General features: G+C 37.4%; 1 protein-coding gene across 3 annotated transcripts in view; it reads right to left on the reverse strand.

Annotated features, from left to right (window-relative positions):
- Positions 1-2,690: 2,690 nt before the first annotated feature.
- The window catches only part of C6H4orf17 (chromosome 6 C4orf17 homolog), a 34,988-nt gene continuing 24,327 nt past the window's right edge, over positions 2,691-13,351 (reverse strand). For 2 of the 3 annotated variants that reach the window (XM_007495899.3, XM_007495897.3), the window contains 4 exons: positions 10,982-11,063; positions 7,652-7,847; positions 5,523-5,566; positions 2,691-3,184 (listed from right to left, as the gene is read on the reverse strand). In XM_007495899.3, the coding sequence (XP_007495961.1) occupies positions 2,976-3,184; positions 5,523-5,566; positions 7,652-7,847; positions 10,982-11,063 (531 nt within the window). In that variant the 3' untranslated portion in view covers positions 2,691-2,975. The remainder of the gene's footprint in view (positions 3,185-5,522; positions 5,567-7,651; positions 7,848-10,981; positions 11,064-13,351) is intronic. The other variant, XM_007495898.3, reaches the window with a different exon arrangement.

Consider the following 13,351-nt stretch of genomic DNA (forward strand, 5'->3'; position numbering starts at 1 on the left):
TATTTTTCTTGGTCCTGTAGTTCTTGAATTTGGCTATTACATTCCTGGGTGCTGTCATTTGGAGATTAAGTATAGGAGGTAATCTGTGAATTCTTTCAATCTCCACTTTTCCCTCTTGTTCTAGAATATTGGGGCAGTTTTCTTGGATAATTTCCTGTAGAATGAAGTCTAGGCTTTTTCTTTTGTCATGATCTTCTGGTAGACCAATGCTTCTTGTCTCTTCTGGACCAATTTTCTAAATCTTTCATTTTGTGGATGAGGTGTTTCATATTTTCCTCAATTTTTTTTATTCTTTTGATTTTGTTTTATAATTTCCTGCTGCCATGTGAAGTAATTTGCTTCTAGATGTTGTATTCTGGTTTTTAAAGACTGAATTTCATTCCTGGCTTTTTGTTCATCCTTATCCTTCTGTTCTGATTTTCTTTGGAGGTCATCTTTCATTTTCTTTGCCTCATCTTTCATCTCCTTTGCCTCATTTTCAAGCTGATTAATTTTGGCTTTCAAGACACTATTTTCTGTTTCCAGATTACTTATTTTGCTTTTTTAGTTCTTTTCCCAATTGTCTTCAGCCTCTTGTAATTGTTTTTTGAATTTTATTTTCAGTTCTCCCAAAGCCTGTGTCCAATTAGCTTGGGTTTCTGTGTTTTTGCTTGGTGTTCCTTGATCCTCCTCTGTTCCATTTTCTCTTTGTTCATTGCCTGGATAGAAGCTGTCAATTGTAATTTTTTTTTCTTTTTCTGTTGTTCACTCATATTTCTCACTTCTTTCCTCTTGTAGTTGCCTGTAGTATTGCTCCTTTCATTTTGTGCTGGATCTGTGGCTTTGGGCTGTTCTGTATTAAAGGGGCTTCTTCTCTGTTCTGCTGTTTTATCAGGTAGTCTGATCTTCCCCAGCTGACAGCAGAAGCTGAGAAGGCGCTGGGCTTCCTGCCCTGTGGTAAAGGTTGTTGCCTGTAGTTTGTTGCATTTGCCCTTTGGAGCTTAGTCAGCAAGGCTTTCAGATCATTCTGTGGGGGAAGGAGTGTTGGCACTTGAACTTCTCTTCCTTCTGAAGGTTTCTTATCTGCCCTTATTGATGAGATTGAGTCAGGGTGGAGTTGATCTGCAAAGCTTACTGTGCCCTGAAGCCAAAACCTGGGTGGCAAGGTTCTCTCTCTGGACTAATGCCCTTGCCCACCCAGAGATTCGAGCCACCCCTGGAAGTTCAGCGTTGTAGGTGGAGGAGGGGTCCTGGGACCTTCTTCTTTCTGCTTAAACCCACATCCTCTAGAGTTCAGGCTTTTTTTTGGGAGGGGGGGGGCTTACCTTTTAAGTTGGGTCCGGGAAGAGGGTTTCCTAGTTCTGTTCAGCTGTATTGGTTTTCAGTCCCCTGGAAGCATTGTGTTTTTGATTGGTGAGGAAGGGTTTACAGAGGTCTGAATTTTTGCTGCCTCTAAGTTGCCATCTTGACTCTGCCTTTCATGTAGCAATAATTCTTGATGTGGACTTGTGCACCTCCAAGTTGGAAGTAGTTCAGAAGTGAATGGAAACATTGGATTTGGAGACAGAGGACCTAAGTTTCTGCTTTAACTTTGAAAATTTCTCATTTTATCCTCTCAGAAACTTAGGCAGAGATTAAGTGACTTGCTCAGGGTCACATAGCTAGTAAGAATCTGAAGTAGAATTTGGTTCAGTGCTGTCCCTTCACCCATCCAGCTGCCTACATCATTGACCCTACATGACCTTGGTCAAGTCACAATTTTCCTGAATTTCAGGTTCCTTATTTGTAAAATGAGAAAATTAGATTACATGGTCTCTAGAGCTCCTATTTATATGATACTATGATGCTTATGTAAACCATTTCTACTTTCTCTTATGATTTAAGCCTGGAAGTAAGGAAAGGAGAGAAGTGAAGAAGTAAAAAGGGAAGAGGAAGGTAGGAGGGTAAGGATGAAAACAGGAAAGAAAAGTTAAGTAGGAAAGAAAGAAGATAAGTAGAAAGGGAAGAAAGGAAGAAGGAAAGACTTGTTAAGTGTCTACTATGTGTCAGGTACTCTGCTTAAGCACTATACAAATATTTCATTTGATCCTCAAAACCTCCTTGAGGTACTGAGTAGTTCTTTGTTATTTGGTTTGTATCCAACATAGTTGATGCCCAGGAAGATAAAACAATTTTTTCCTGGAGTTGTTCAATAGGAGACTACTTTGTTCAGCCAAAGATATTTTATGAATTTCAGAGATCATCTTATATTTATAACTTGTAACTTGCTACATTATAGGTATGTGAAAGTTAAAGATTATGGGAAGCAGATGACCAAGTAATTGCTATCAAACTTTTGAAGTCTTTCATTACACTATGTTGTCCACTTAATATAAACTGAGAATTGACATGAGGAGGTGGGTTGTGCCCTTGGTATGCTCAGATTCTTCTCTCAATCAATTTTTGGATTATTTTAGATAATTAATATTCAAATACACAACTCCTTCAATATGTGCAATTAAAATGGACTGGGGATGGGTGAGGAAAGAAGCCCCTTCTGACCTACCAACCCCATTAGATTCTTCATCATTTCTTTCTCATGAAGGCACTGAGCATGGAGAGGGGCTATGGAACTGACTTGCATATGTTTCTGATGGCCCTACTTCTTGCTGAGACCACCATGGTCCTTTTCTTATGTAATGAATCTACAAACCATGAAAATAGAGCATGTGTGCATATATATTTTTTTAAATTTTATTTTATGCAGAATTTAAAATTAAGAATAAAAACAATTAAAACCTATTCAACATTCATTTGCTAAACCCAATAATGATGATAATTTACCAGTGTTTGAGAACTGAAACTTGTTACTCCAGGAAGTAGTCCATGCTTGGTTCTTATAGGCCACCCTGAAAATATTTCTTGAGAGAAAGAATGGATGAACCTGGGGATTTTTAGAGGGAAAACCATAACAGGCTTTCTATCTTTCATCCTTACTGCCACAAAGATTTTTTGGCTTAAAACTTTAAAGGAGGGCTATTAGTGGATTTGGGGGAAGATAGCCTGCTCCCTTGCTGTTGACTTCTTGCTCTGGCTGGGCGAGGGCAGCAAGTTCTCTCCCAAATCTTAAGATTCTTAGTTGGAGATTTTGTTTTGCTGAAATATTCTGAAATGGCTTCTTCAAGAGTGCTTCTTTCTTTAGTCAATCCAGGCTTATTCTCAGCTGCTGAAATAGAACAAGCCAAATAAGGTGACATGGACATTGAGTCTCTATGAATTTAGTTTTGAGCCTCCATTAAGGAACTACATAATGTGGAACTCCATGAAACTGAGTTAAATGGGAATTCCCTGAAGAATTAGTGCTAGAAAGTGTTTAATGACTCCCCCCCCAACAAATGTTTTCATCACACATTTTTAAGTTTAATCTGTGTTACTAATATTTCTCCATCATTTTCTTATGTCTAAACAATCAACAAAACTGTAAATCAAGCCCTGATTTGTAGTCTTTTCTGGTTTCCCCGGTATAAATCATGCTGAAAATTAACAATTGGCTCTTGAAAGTCAAAAACCCTTTACCTTCTTTCACAGAATTGATTTGCAGGCCGAAGAGTGGTAAGGGTTAGGCAATTGGGGTTGTGTTGCACAGATATGAAGTGTGTCAAATTTGAACCTAGGTCCTCCTGACTTCAATTCCAGTGCTCTAACCACCATCCTACCTAGCTGCCCCTCATTCTGTTTTTTGTTTTTGTTTTGTGTGTACGTGCGTGCATATGTGCGTGCGTGTGTGTGTGTGTGTGTGTGTGTGTGTGTGTGTGTGTGTGTTTGGGCCAACTGTCTCTCCCCAAAGTAATGTTTACATAAAACATTACATTTTACCATTCACAGCAAGTGGTGTTAATGATTTTATTATAAACCATCCAATCCACATGCTTGTTTTTACTTAGATTTTGTCAGTGCTATTAAACATTCCCCAAAACTCCAGTGGTCATTTTGATTGCCAGCTATACTGAAAATATTCCTCTACTATATTATATAATTCACTTGCCTACTACGAGCAGGACCTTGCTTTTATGGCAACTGAGTTTAGAATGAGAGAACAGAGTAGAGGATCATAGATTTAAAAGCCATCAAGTTCACCACAGTTCCAGGCAAGTTAAGTGACTTTTTTTTTTAGGTCACACAGGTAATAATCAGGTATGAGATTTATACTTCTGATTCCAATGTTGTCTCTAAGCTTAATAAGCTCATTGATTGGTTTCTGCTTTGTAGGGCTATTTCCAGTTGTGGAACATATGGAATGACCCAAGGTAAATCTGGGTTGAGGACCCTCTGACATCTCTGGAATTAAGGACCTTAAGAAGATTAGCTCTGTTCTCTTTGTCCCTCTCCAAAAATGTTGTGTCTCGTAGGTGTGGGCTATGAGACAAAACATGTTTTCTTGTAGATGGATTCCTCTTGTTCCTTTATTGACAGAGATGTTTGTTCTGAGTTAGAAGCTGCTACAACCTCTGAGAATCTATTTCATTCACTATCGACTCAGAGTTGGATTGCTTTGACAACTCTGCTGGATCCCTTTAGTCCTTCCTATGCCCTGGGTCAGAATGTACCTTTGAGTGAAGCTTAAAATTGAGCTGCTCTGAGTGGGGACCTGGGGAGGCACAAGCATCTGCTTTTCTCACTCTCTTCTGTTCCATGGTCTTTCTGGAGCTTTATGGCTGATGGTCTCTAGAAGCTATCCAGTCTGATTCTCTAATTTTACAGGTGACCTACCTGAGATCCACCACTATCATCTTTTATTAATTAACTGATAAGATCCATTGATTAATATCCATATTATGCAGTTGTTAAAATTGAAATAGATGGTAGTAAAGTGACTTGCTTGGGGTCACATAGCTAGTAAGTACCTGAGGCTGGATTTGAATCCAGCTCTTCCTGACTCAGCCAGGCAACACAGGGAATAGAGCATTGGATTTAGAATCAGAAGGACTCATTTTTATGAGTTCAAATCTGGCCTCCCTGGGCAAGTTACTTCAACTTCCTCATTTGCAAAATGAGATGGAGAAGGAAATAGCAAAACATTCCATCATCTTTGCCAAGGAAACCCCAAATGGGGTCATGAAGAGTTAGAAACTACTAAAATGATTCAACTGCAACTTCTTGAATTCAGGTCAAGTACTCTTGATGCATTCAATCCTTCTGACACTTCCTACCTTTGTGACTTTGAGCATATAGATATTAACCTAGTTGGGTCTCTTTATCTAAAAATGAAAATGTTAGATCTGATAGCCTCTGGAGTTCCTTCCATCCATCTGTGACCCTAAGACTAAATCTTTAGCTTTTGATGTCTCCCTAGGTCCTATTTCAGGATAAACCTTTAGTCAATACAACTTTTCTATTTATGGCAAATTCATTAGATATCTGTATCTCTTCACTTCTTGAAGCAGCTCTTTTAGTTTGTTTCTTCAAAACTAAAGTATTATAAACTGTTGTGCTTCCCATTGATAGGACTCATAATTTTTTTTATGATAATGTCCTGTCGTTAACATGTACAGATTATACTTAACCTTGTTTGGGTTCTTTATTTTTTTCCTTGATAAAACTTGAAACTCTAAATCAGATGGAGAAAAAGAACAATGAATTTCATGCACATCTTACATGCCTACACAAGCATCCTCTATAGATTACATCATCACCAAAAGTCTCAGTATTTAAAAAAAAAACCAAAGAACAAAGTAATGCCCTCTCTAGAGTTTTTGTCCTAGATACACTTATACGTAGTGAGAAAATAGAAGTTTTGTAGACAATAGTTATTTGGGTATATTGAATGAAGGTCAAAGCATTGATATAGTTCAGGGTAGAAAGGATAGGGCAAGGTGCTCATTGGAAGATGACAGTAATGTTTTATAAAAAGAAAGACTGCATCAATAAATAATCTTCCCTCCAAAAGTAAACTTTTCATGTGTCAAACAACAACCCCAAAAGGAATTCTCACCTATTCTCTTCATTTTCCTTTCCTTTTGCATATATGCCTTTGTGAGTTACATATTCTTATTTTTCCATTGGCTTCTTTCCCAGAAGGCTTTATAAAATTTTATTTTTTTAAAGGATAGTTTTTGTTTTAATTGCATAAATGACAGATTTTACAAGGATGATATTTTCCCACTAAATGCTTTCCCTATCTGAAATATGGAATGTTTTCTTAGGCTGAAAGGGTAATCTTTCAAAGTAATAATGTATTCAACATTCTTGGCAAGTTACTTAACCACTTAGGGTTGTGATTTTTAAATTTCCTCCATCTTGCTTGGTCTAGCACATGCCCATGTAGTGTGGGTGTGCACGTTCTTGGGTGCTAGACCAAGCAAGATGGAGGAAATTTAATTGTTCTTTTTTCTTCTTATCCTCAAATTATTGTCATCTTTAAGTTGATTATGTCTTCATGATCCTTTTGGGGAAACTTTTCCCAATAGAATCAAATGTGGAAATGTAAAAATGGAGATTTGAACCCCAGACTTTAATCCCCAGCAATCCTTGGCAGTTCTCAGAATTCCCTATAACCTCACCTGAGTGCGAGATCACAAATTATTATTTAAAGGGGCTGTACCACCTACTTGCTCTCTCTGCTTCCACTTCTAAGCACCTGAGTCTCTCTACTTAGCAGGCAAGATGTAGCAAGTAGGTTGCATGTGCTTTCTTATTTTGTATTTCTTTATTTCTTAATTCTAATAATCTTTAATAAACCTCTAAAAATATAATACTTTTAGTAGAGAAACAAATTTAATTTTTACAGGGTTCTAAACAATTCTCTAGACTAGCAACCTGCATTCATTGAGTTTCTTCAACTGAGAACTCCTGTCAATGAAATCAGATCTATTCTCTTTCCCCTATCTACTCTCCACTCTCTTACTTAGTTTGGCAGAGTATAGCACCGTTTTGTATGGGAATAATTTAAATGAATAATTAGGCCTCATACTAAGTCATTTTTATTTTGCCTTTTCTTAATTTTTGGAGCATCATACATTTTTTTTTTGTCCACTACTCAGGTCTTCTTTTGCTTTTTAACTTAAGAAAGGAAAAAGATGATTAAAAAGAAAAAGAAAAAGCTGTTGGGTTAGATAATTTAGAGAAGATTGTTCCCTGAATATTGAGGAAAGGGGAATTAAGAATTTTTAATATGAAAACATTTTTAACCATCACTTGAGTAAAAGAGAGTCTTTTAAAGCCCTGACATTCATCCTTCTTGAAAGATAAAGTCAAAATATATTTTTGGACATGACTATTGTTGGAATTTGCTTGTTTGACTATGCATATTTGTTAAAGGATTTCATCTTTCTTCTTTTTTATTTTTTTCTTAAATGGAGTCAAGGGTGGGTAGGAAGGAGGAGAATTTGATTTTTATTCATTGAAAAAAATCAAATTAAAGTCTAAGACTAAAAAAAACAAACAACCATGGTCAAATAGTTAAAGAGAACCAACACTCCACTTTTAGTTAAAGAAATTCATGCTCTAAAACAGGTAGCATAAATATTACTATTCTCTATTAAAAGACAATGGGGTCTCAGATAGGTCCATAACTGAATGATCCATGACTTTGCACTCTGACTTTCAGAGCCTTTCTCATTACTCTAGCCTTCCTCTAAATGTCCAACACCTTGTAACCAACCGTCTGGGCTCTTTATGATGGAGTATTTATTACCTGTTGACCTTAGATATTTCTTCCTTGACTGAGGCTGGAGTCTTGCTTTTTGCAGAAGCGGCACTGCCAGGTTTGACAGTAGGATGTGGTTTTTCTTTCTCTTTTCCAAGACTCTTTTGGTGAAGGAGGTCCCGGTCTTTTAGCAAGTTGATCTCAGAGAGCTCTGAATGGATTAAAGCTGATACCCACTCTTTTTCTGATTTGAAAGAAGAGAAAAAACTGCAGTTATAATTTGACTGTTGACCCAGAACAGTATTAGCTTTTTCTACCTACTTCCTAGTGTAGACTGTTTTTTGGGCCTCCATATCAAATTTTTTTGTGTTTTTTTTTTTGTGGTTCTCTATTGCAGTAGTACGTAGAAAGTAGTTCACAGTTCAAAATGGTTTATTATTGGTGAACCAATCAAAGAGGATCATAGATTTAAAGTAGGTTTCTTGTGTTAGTTGGGTCCAACTCTTTCATTTTATAGATAAGGAAACTGAGGCTTAGAAAGATTGAATGACTTGCCCAGGGTCCCAAAGCTAGTAAATGTCTGGGGTGGGATTTCAACCCAGATCTTCTAGACTATTCACTATTGATGCTATCTCACATAATACACTAAGAATAGTGGCCCATGTGAGAGACATCTCAAGTTTCATTCTGTCCCCAAATATCTTTCCTGAAGCCTGCCATTTTGCTTGAAATTCCCATAGAGGGACGGGGCAAGAGGTAATAAGAAGCCCAAGACCCATATGTCATTGAGTCAGAATCTAGACTTAAGCTCATGGTGCTACCCAGAATATTTTGTCTGTGCCTTTCTGTGGAATAAGAGATTTGTTTGCAGAAGGCCTTTTTAAAAATGCCAATGCATTATCCCAGAGGAGTTAACTATAGTACTCACTAATGTGGATTAAATATCAGTTTCCAAGCAGAAATCAGGGTCCTAAAAAACAGGACATCTATATTTTGATTAAAGATCTAGAGGAAGGGAGGAAGACATTGAAGAACGATGCTATGTGGGAAAAGAAGCCTTAGAAGGGGAAGTTGGAGAGACAAAATATTGCCTTCTTTGGAAGCTTCTGGGTAGCCAAGAGGCATAGGAAAGCTAGAAGAAGAAAACATCGAACAGGATATACCTCAGGAGCTGGGAGTGCATTGATCTGGGACAATCCTGAAAGACATGACAGGGAAGACTATCTACCTCCAAAGAAAGAACTGTTGGAGTCTTCTTTCACACTAGTGTATTTATGGTTTTATTTTGGGGTTTTGGCTATGTTTGAGTTTCCTCTTACAACAATGACCAATATGGAAGTGTGTTCTGCATGACATTGAAAAAATGAAAGAAAAAAAGGAGCTGGGAGGGCAAAAGTCCGCTTAGGTAACTGTTTTGTGATTGCAGAGGGTATATAAAATGAAGAGCCCAAGTAAACGGACCAGGAGCTGCTTCTGAGGATAAGATAAGGCCAAAGGGAACATATAGGAAGTAGATTCTGGTTACACGGGTCAGATTTAGAGTCCAAGAATGAGTGTAGAATATGGAGAGAGGTGGGTTCTTAGATGATGCAGGTTTGATGGGACAAAATAAGATGGGCAATGTGATCAAGGTAGGTGAGCATCTGAGAAATTATGTAGTAATGAGAGTCCAGAAAAAAAAAGCCAGGTAACAAAGGAGTAGGAACATTGTCAGTGGAACTGGGTAATGGGGAGGGAGAAGTCTGGTCCCCTTAGAATAAAACAGTTTTAATAAGAACAAGTGACTGACTCCATCCCATCTAGAGAGAGACTTGAAGTTGGGGGAAGGGAAGTGACATTCCTCTCCCCAGGGAGAAAGAAGCTGACTGTATTAAGCCTGTTTAGCCAAGATATCTGAGGGAATAGAAGTTAAGGTCTTGAAAGGTGACCAGAGTGGGGTTTGTCAGGGAGAGCTGAGAGGGAAGACAATCCATCCTCTCCCTCTCTCCCTCTCTCTGTCTCTCCGTCTCTCCGTCTCTCCCTCCCTCCCTCCCTCCCTCCCTCCCTCCCTCCCTCCCCCTCTCTCTCCCTCCCTCTCCTTGACTCTACTCCATCTTTACCTCACTTTGATCCTGACCTAGCAGAGAGGGAAGACTCCATTTTCTCCCTGCCGTTATATTACAGGGGGGAAATATAAAACAACAAAGGGAGTGATATTCATACTGTAATGCCCAACACCAAATAGAGTTTAAATACCTATTTAGACATTTAATAAATACTTGCTGCTTTATTGATTGACTAGAAAAAAGTATTGATAGCTGAGAGGCTAGCCAGAAAGCTATTGTAGTCATAAAGGTTTGAGGTCCTGTCATTGGGAGCTGATGTCATTGGAAATATTATTGGGAATGGAGAAGAAAGACATAATTCAACTATTTCAGAAGGAAGGGTTAATAAGAAGTGGTGAATGCATGTAGAGGGATGAAGGAGAGGCTTAAGTCAAACGTGGGTTATTGGGAGCGCAGTAACAAAGTCATTAAGAGGGAAAGTTGATTTGGGGGAAAGATGCTTATTTGGATATGAGACATGGTGAGTAGAAACCAGCAACAGGAGTCATTTAAGTAGGTAGACATGTAATCCTTGGTACTCCACAGAGGAGAAATGAAGCATCAAGGCACCCTGAAGAAGAGATATGATAGGATGCAGTGTATCTAAGGCAGGTCTAACCACTACCTTGACCATAATCTCCCTAGTAGTCCAAAGAGTCTTTGGAATAACAGTGCTTCTAGACCAGTGTCCAATACTTAAGCATTAGAAAATGATATAATTTTATCGCCAGAAATGACATTAAAGAAGAGGCATTGCCATCTGTTTTTCTCTGCACCCTAAGGACCATGAGACCTTTTCATTTGACTTGGAACTGAAACCTTGCATATATGTTGTCTCACCATTAGGATTTGAGTTCCTTAAGACCAGAAGCCTTACTTTTCTATTTAAAGGCACAGTGCTTTACTCAAAGTAACTGCTTAAAAATAATGTGTTCACTCATCCATTTAAAATATTCTAATATTTCCCCAATCATTTATTGTTCTACTAATTGCTCTAGACCACTAGTTCTCAGACTCTTTTGGTTCAGAGAATATTTAGTTGACGCATAAATTCCTTACAAGGCACCTTCCCTATATGCTGCGTTTTGTCATCTGCCACAATAAACCCTGCATCAGAATGAATGGGAAAGAAAGATGGTGATACAAATTATACTTAAAACCCCTACTGGGTTACCAGTCTCTGAATCCATGGTGCAGGAGCCAAGTTTCCCCTAGCTTTTGAGGCTCCCTCCGGACAGAAAGCAGCCCATTATTTCTAGGCAACCTACCTGAGGCCAATATTCCTGCTTCTTACCTTTCACACTTGCATGGAGGAGCCATGTTAGGAGTTCTGCCAGGGAGTCAGTTTGTAAAATTTCACACAGCTTTGACAGAATCTGAAAGAAGCACATTTGTAATGTGGCGAGGAACATTCTTCCGGGGAGAGACTATCCTCTTACTTAGTTGTCATCTCACAGAAGTTGTGCTTGACTATTCACCAGTAAGAAGAGGCATAGAATAAAACCTATCTGACAGAATGTAAGTCTATTGAGGAGAGATTTTTATCTTTGCATTTACAGTGCCTAGCCTAGGAATTGTTAACTTGGTGTTTGGGAACTTGCTCTTTTAACATTTTGTTAACTATATTTCAATATGGGTGGTTTCTTTTATAAGTTTACGCATTTTATTTTATGCGTTTAACAATATCATTCTCAGAAGGGTTCTATAGGCTTCACTAGATTGACAAAGGGATCTATGACTCAAAAAGGACTAAGTTCTTGTGGCCAACCACACTGTAGGTGATTAGTGATTGTTTGGTGATTTATCAGTTGTTAAAAATTATACAGGGAAAGAAAATGTCCTTAAAGAAGCAATTTCTCATTAGAGAATTGACCAGACTCCTGATCCCCAAGTTTAATCTCACAGATGCTGGAATGCCAGTGAGGAGGGGAAAAAAGTTGATTTTGATTGACAAATGGTCAGAAGATATGAACAAATAACTTTTGGATAAAGAAATCAAAACTATATATAATTATATGAAAAAAATTTTCAAATAATTATTGATTAAAGGAATGCAAATCAAACACACCTATTAGATTGGCTAAATATAATAAAAGGTCAAAATGATAAATGTTGGAGCAGATATAGAAAAATGGGGATACTAATACATTGTCGGTAGAACTGTGAACTGATGCATTTTGAAGAGCATCTGGAAGTAAGCCCAAAGAATTATAAAACTGGGTATTTAACCGTTGACCCAGAAATATTATTATTAAATTTATTTCCTAAGATGATCAGGGAAAAAAGGGAAAAACCCATGTGTTCTAAGATATTTATAGTAGCTCTAAAAAAATGGAAATTGAGGGGATGCCCATCAAATGGGGAATGGCTAAACAACTTGTGGCATATGATTGTGATGGAATACTACTGTGCTATAACCAATGACAAGCAGTTTAATTAAAAAAAAATGGAAGGACCTATATGAAATTGTGAAGAGTGAAATGAGTAGAATTAAGAGAACATAAAATACAGGAACAGAAATATTGTTCAGAGGATGACTTGTGTGTGTGTCTCCTTTCTGAGGAACTGATAAATGCAAAGAAGCAAGACATAGTTTTATAGATACAGAAATTTTCTTGTCAAATGATGCCTTTTATGTAGGAAATTTTCATGTAATTAACAAATGAATAAATAAATTTAAAATAAAGGAACAAACCAAGGGAAAAAAGATAGTTGGAGTAACTGTAATGGGCTATAAGAAATGATATGTATTTGTCTGAAAAACTAAAAATCATCTTCTGGCAAAGGAAGAATTTTCTTGTTGAAATTTGTGGAAGAATGTGACTGATTCTATTTTGTTCTTTTGCAGCTATTCTGCTGTCTAGGATCTCTGAAGGAACTGATCTCTTTCAGTGTCTTTTTTCTTCTACTTCACATAAAGATAGACTTAATTGATAAAATGGAGGCTTTCAGAGACTCTAGAGTCTCTTAGCCAGCTGGTAGTTCTCTTTGATTTCATGAACTAGCTATACTAACAAAGACATATCTCTTACCCATTTCTTGTTGTTCAGTTTCAATTGAGTCTGATTCTTCATAATTCCATTTGGGACTTTCTTGGGAAAGATACTGGAGTGGTTTGCTATTTCATTCTCCAGTTCATTTTATAGATAAGGAAACTAAGGCAAACAGGTTAAATGACTTGACCAGAATCACATAGCTAATAAGAATCTGAGGCTAGATTTGGTCACAGGAAGATGAATCTTCCTGATTCCAGGCCTAGCCTTACCTCCTATAGTTAATGATAACATTTTCTTTAACAAGCATATTATTTTTACTCCCTATTATCAGCTATGTTGTAATGAAAACTAGTTTTCATTTTGTCTCAAATAATGTATAAAGATTGCTTACTGAATTGTGAATTGCTGAATTCACCATCAATTGCTGGTGGGGTTTGTCACATTCTTATAACAAAACCTGTTTTCTGATTGGTTTGTTGTTTGTTCTCTAAGTTTGTTGTGTTTAATTCATCCAACTGATAAGAAAACCCATACAATTCCGGTGACCTTAGCTGAGACTTTATGATCAAACTCCTCAGTTCAATAATTTGGGATCACTAGAGCGAGGAACCTAGGAGGGTTGACCAAAGTTGTAGACACTTTTGTTTTCTGAATTGAGAAATCTATAG

Source organism: Monodelphis domestica, chromosome 6 (genome assembly GCF_027887165.1).
Source record: "Monodelphis domestica isolate mMonDom1 chromosome 6, mMonDom1.pri, whole genome shotgun sequence".
NCBI classification, from domain to species: domain Eukaryota; kingdom Metazoa; phylum Chordata; class Mammalia; order Didelphimorphia; family Didelphidae; genus Monodelphis; species Monodelphis domestica.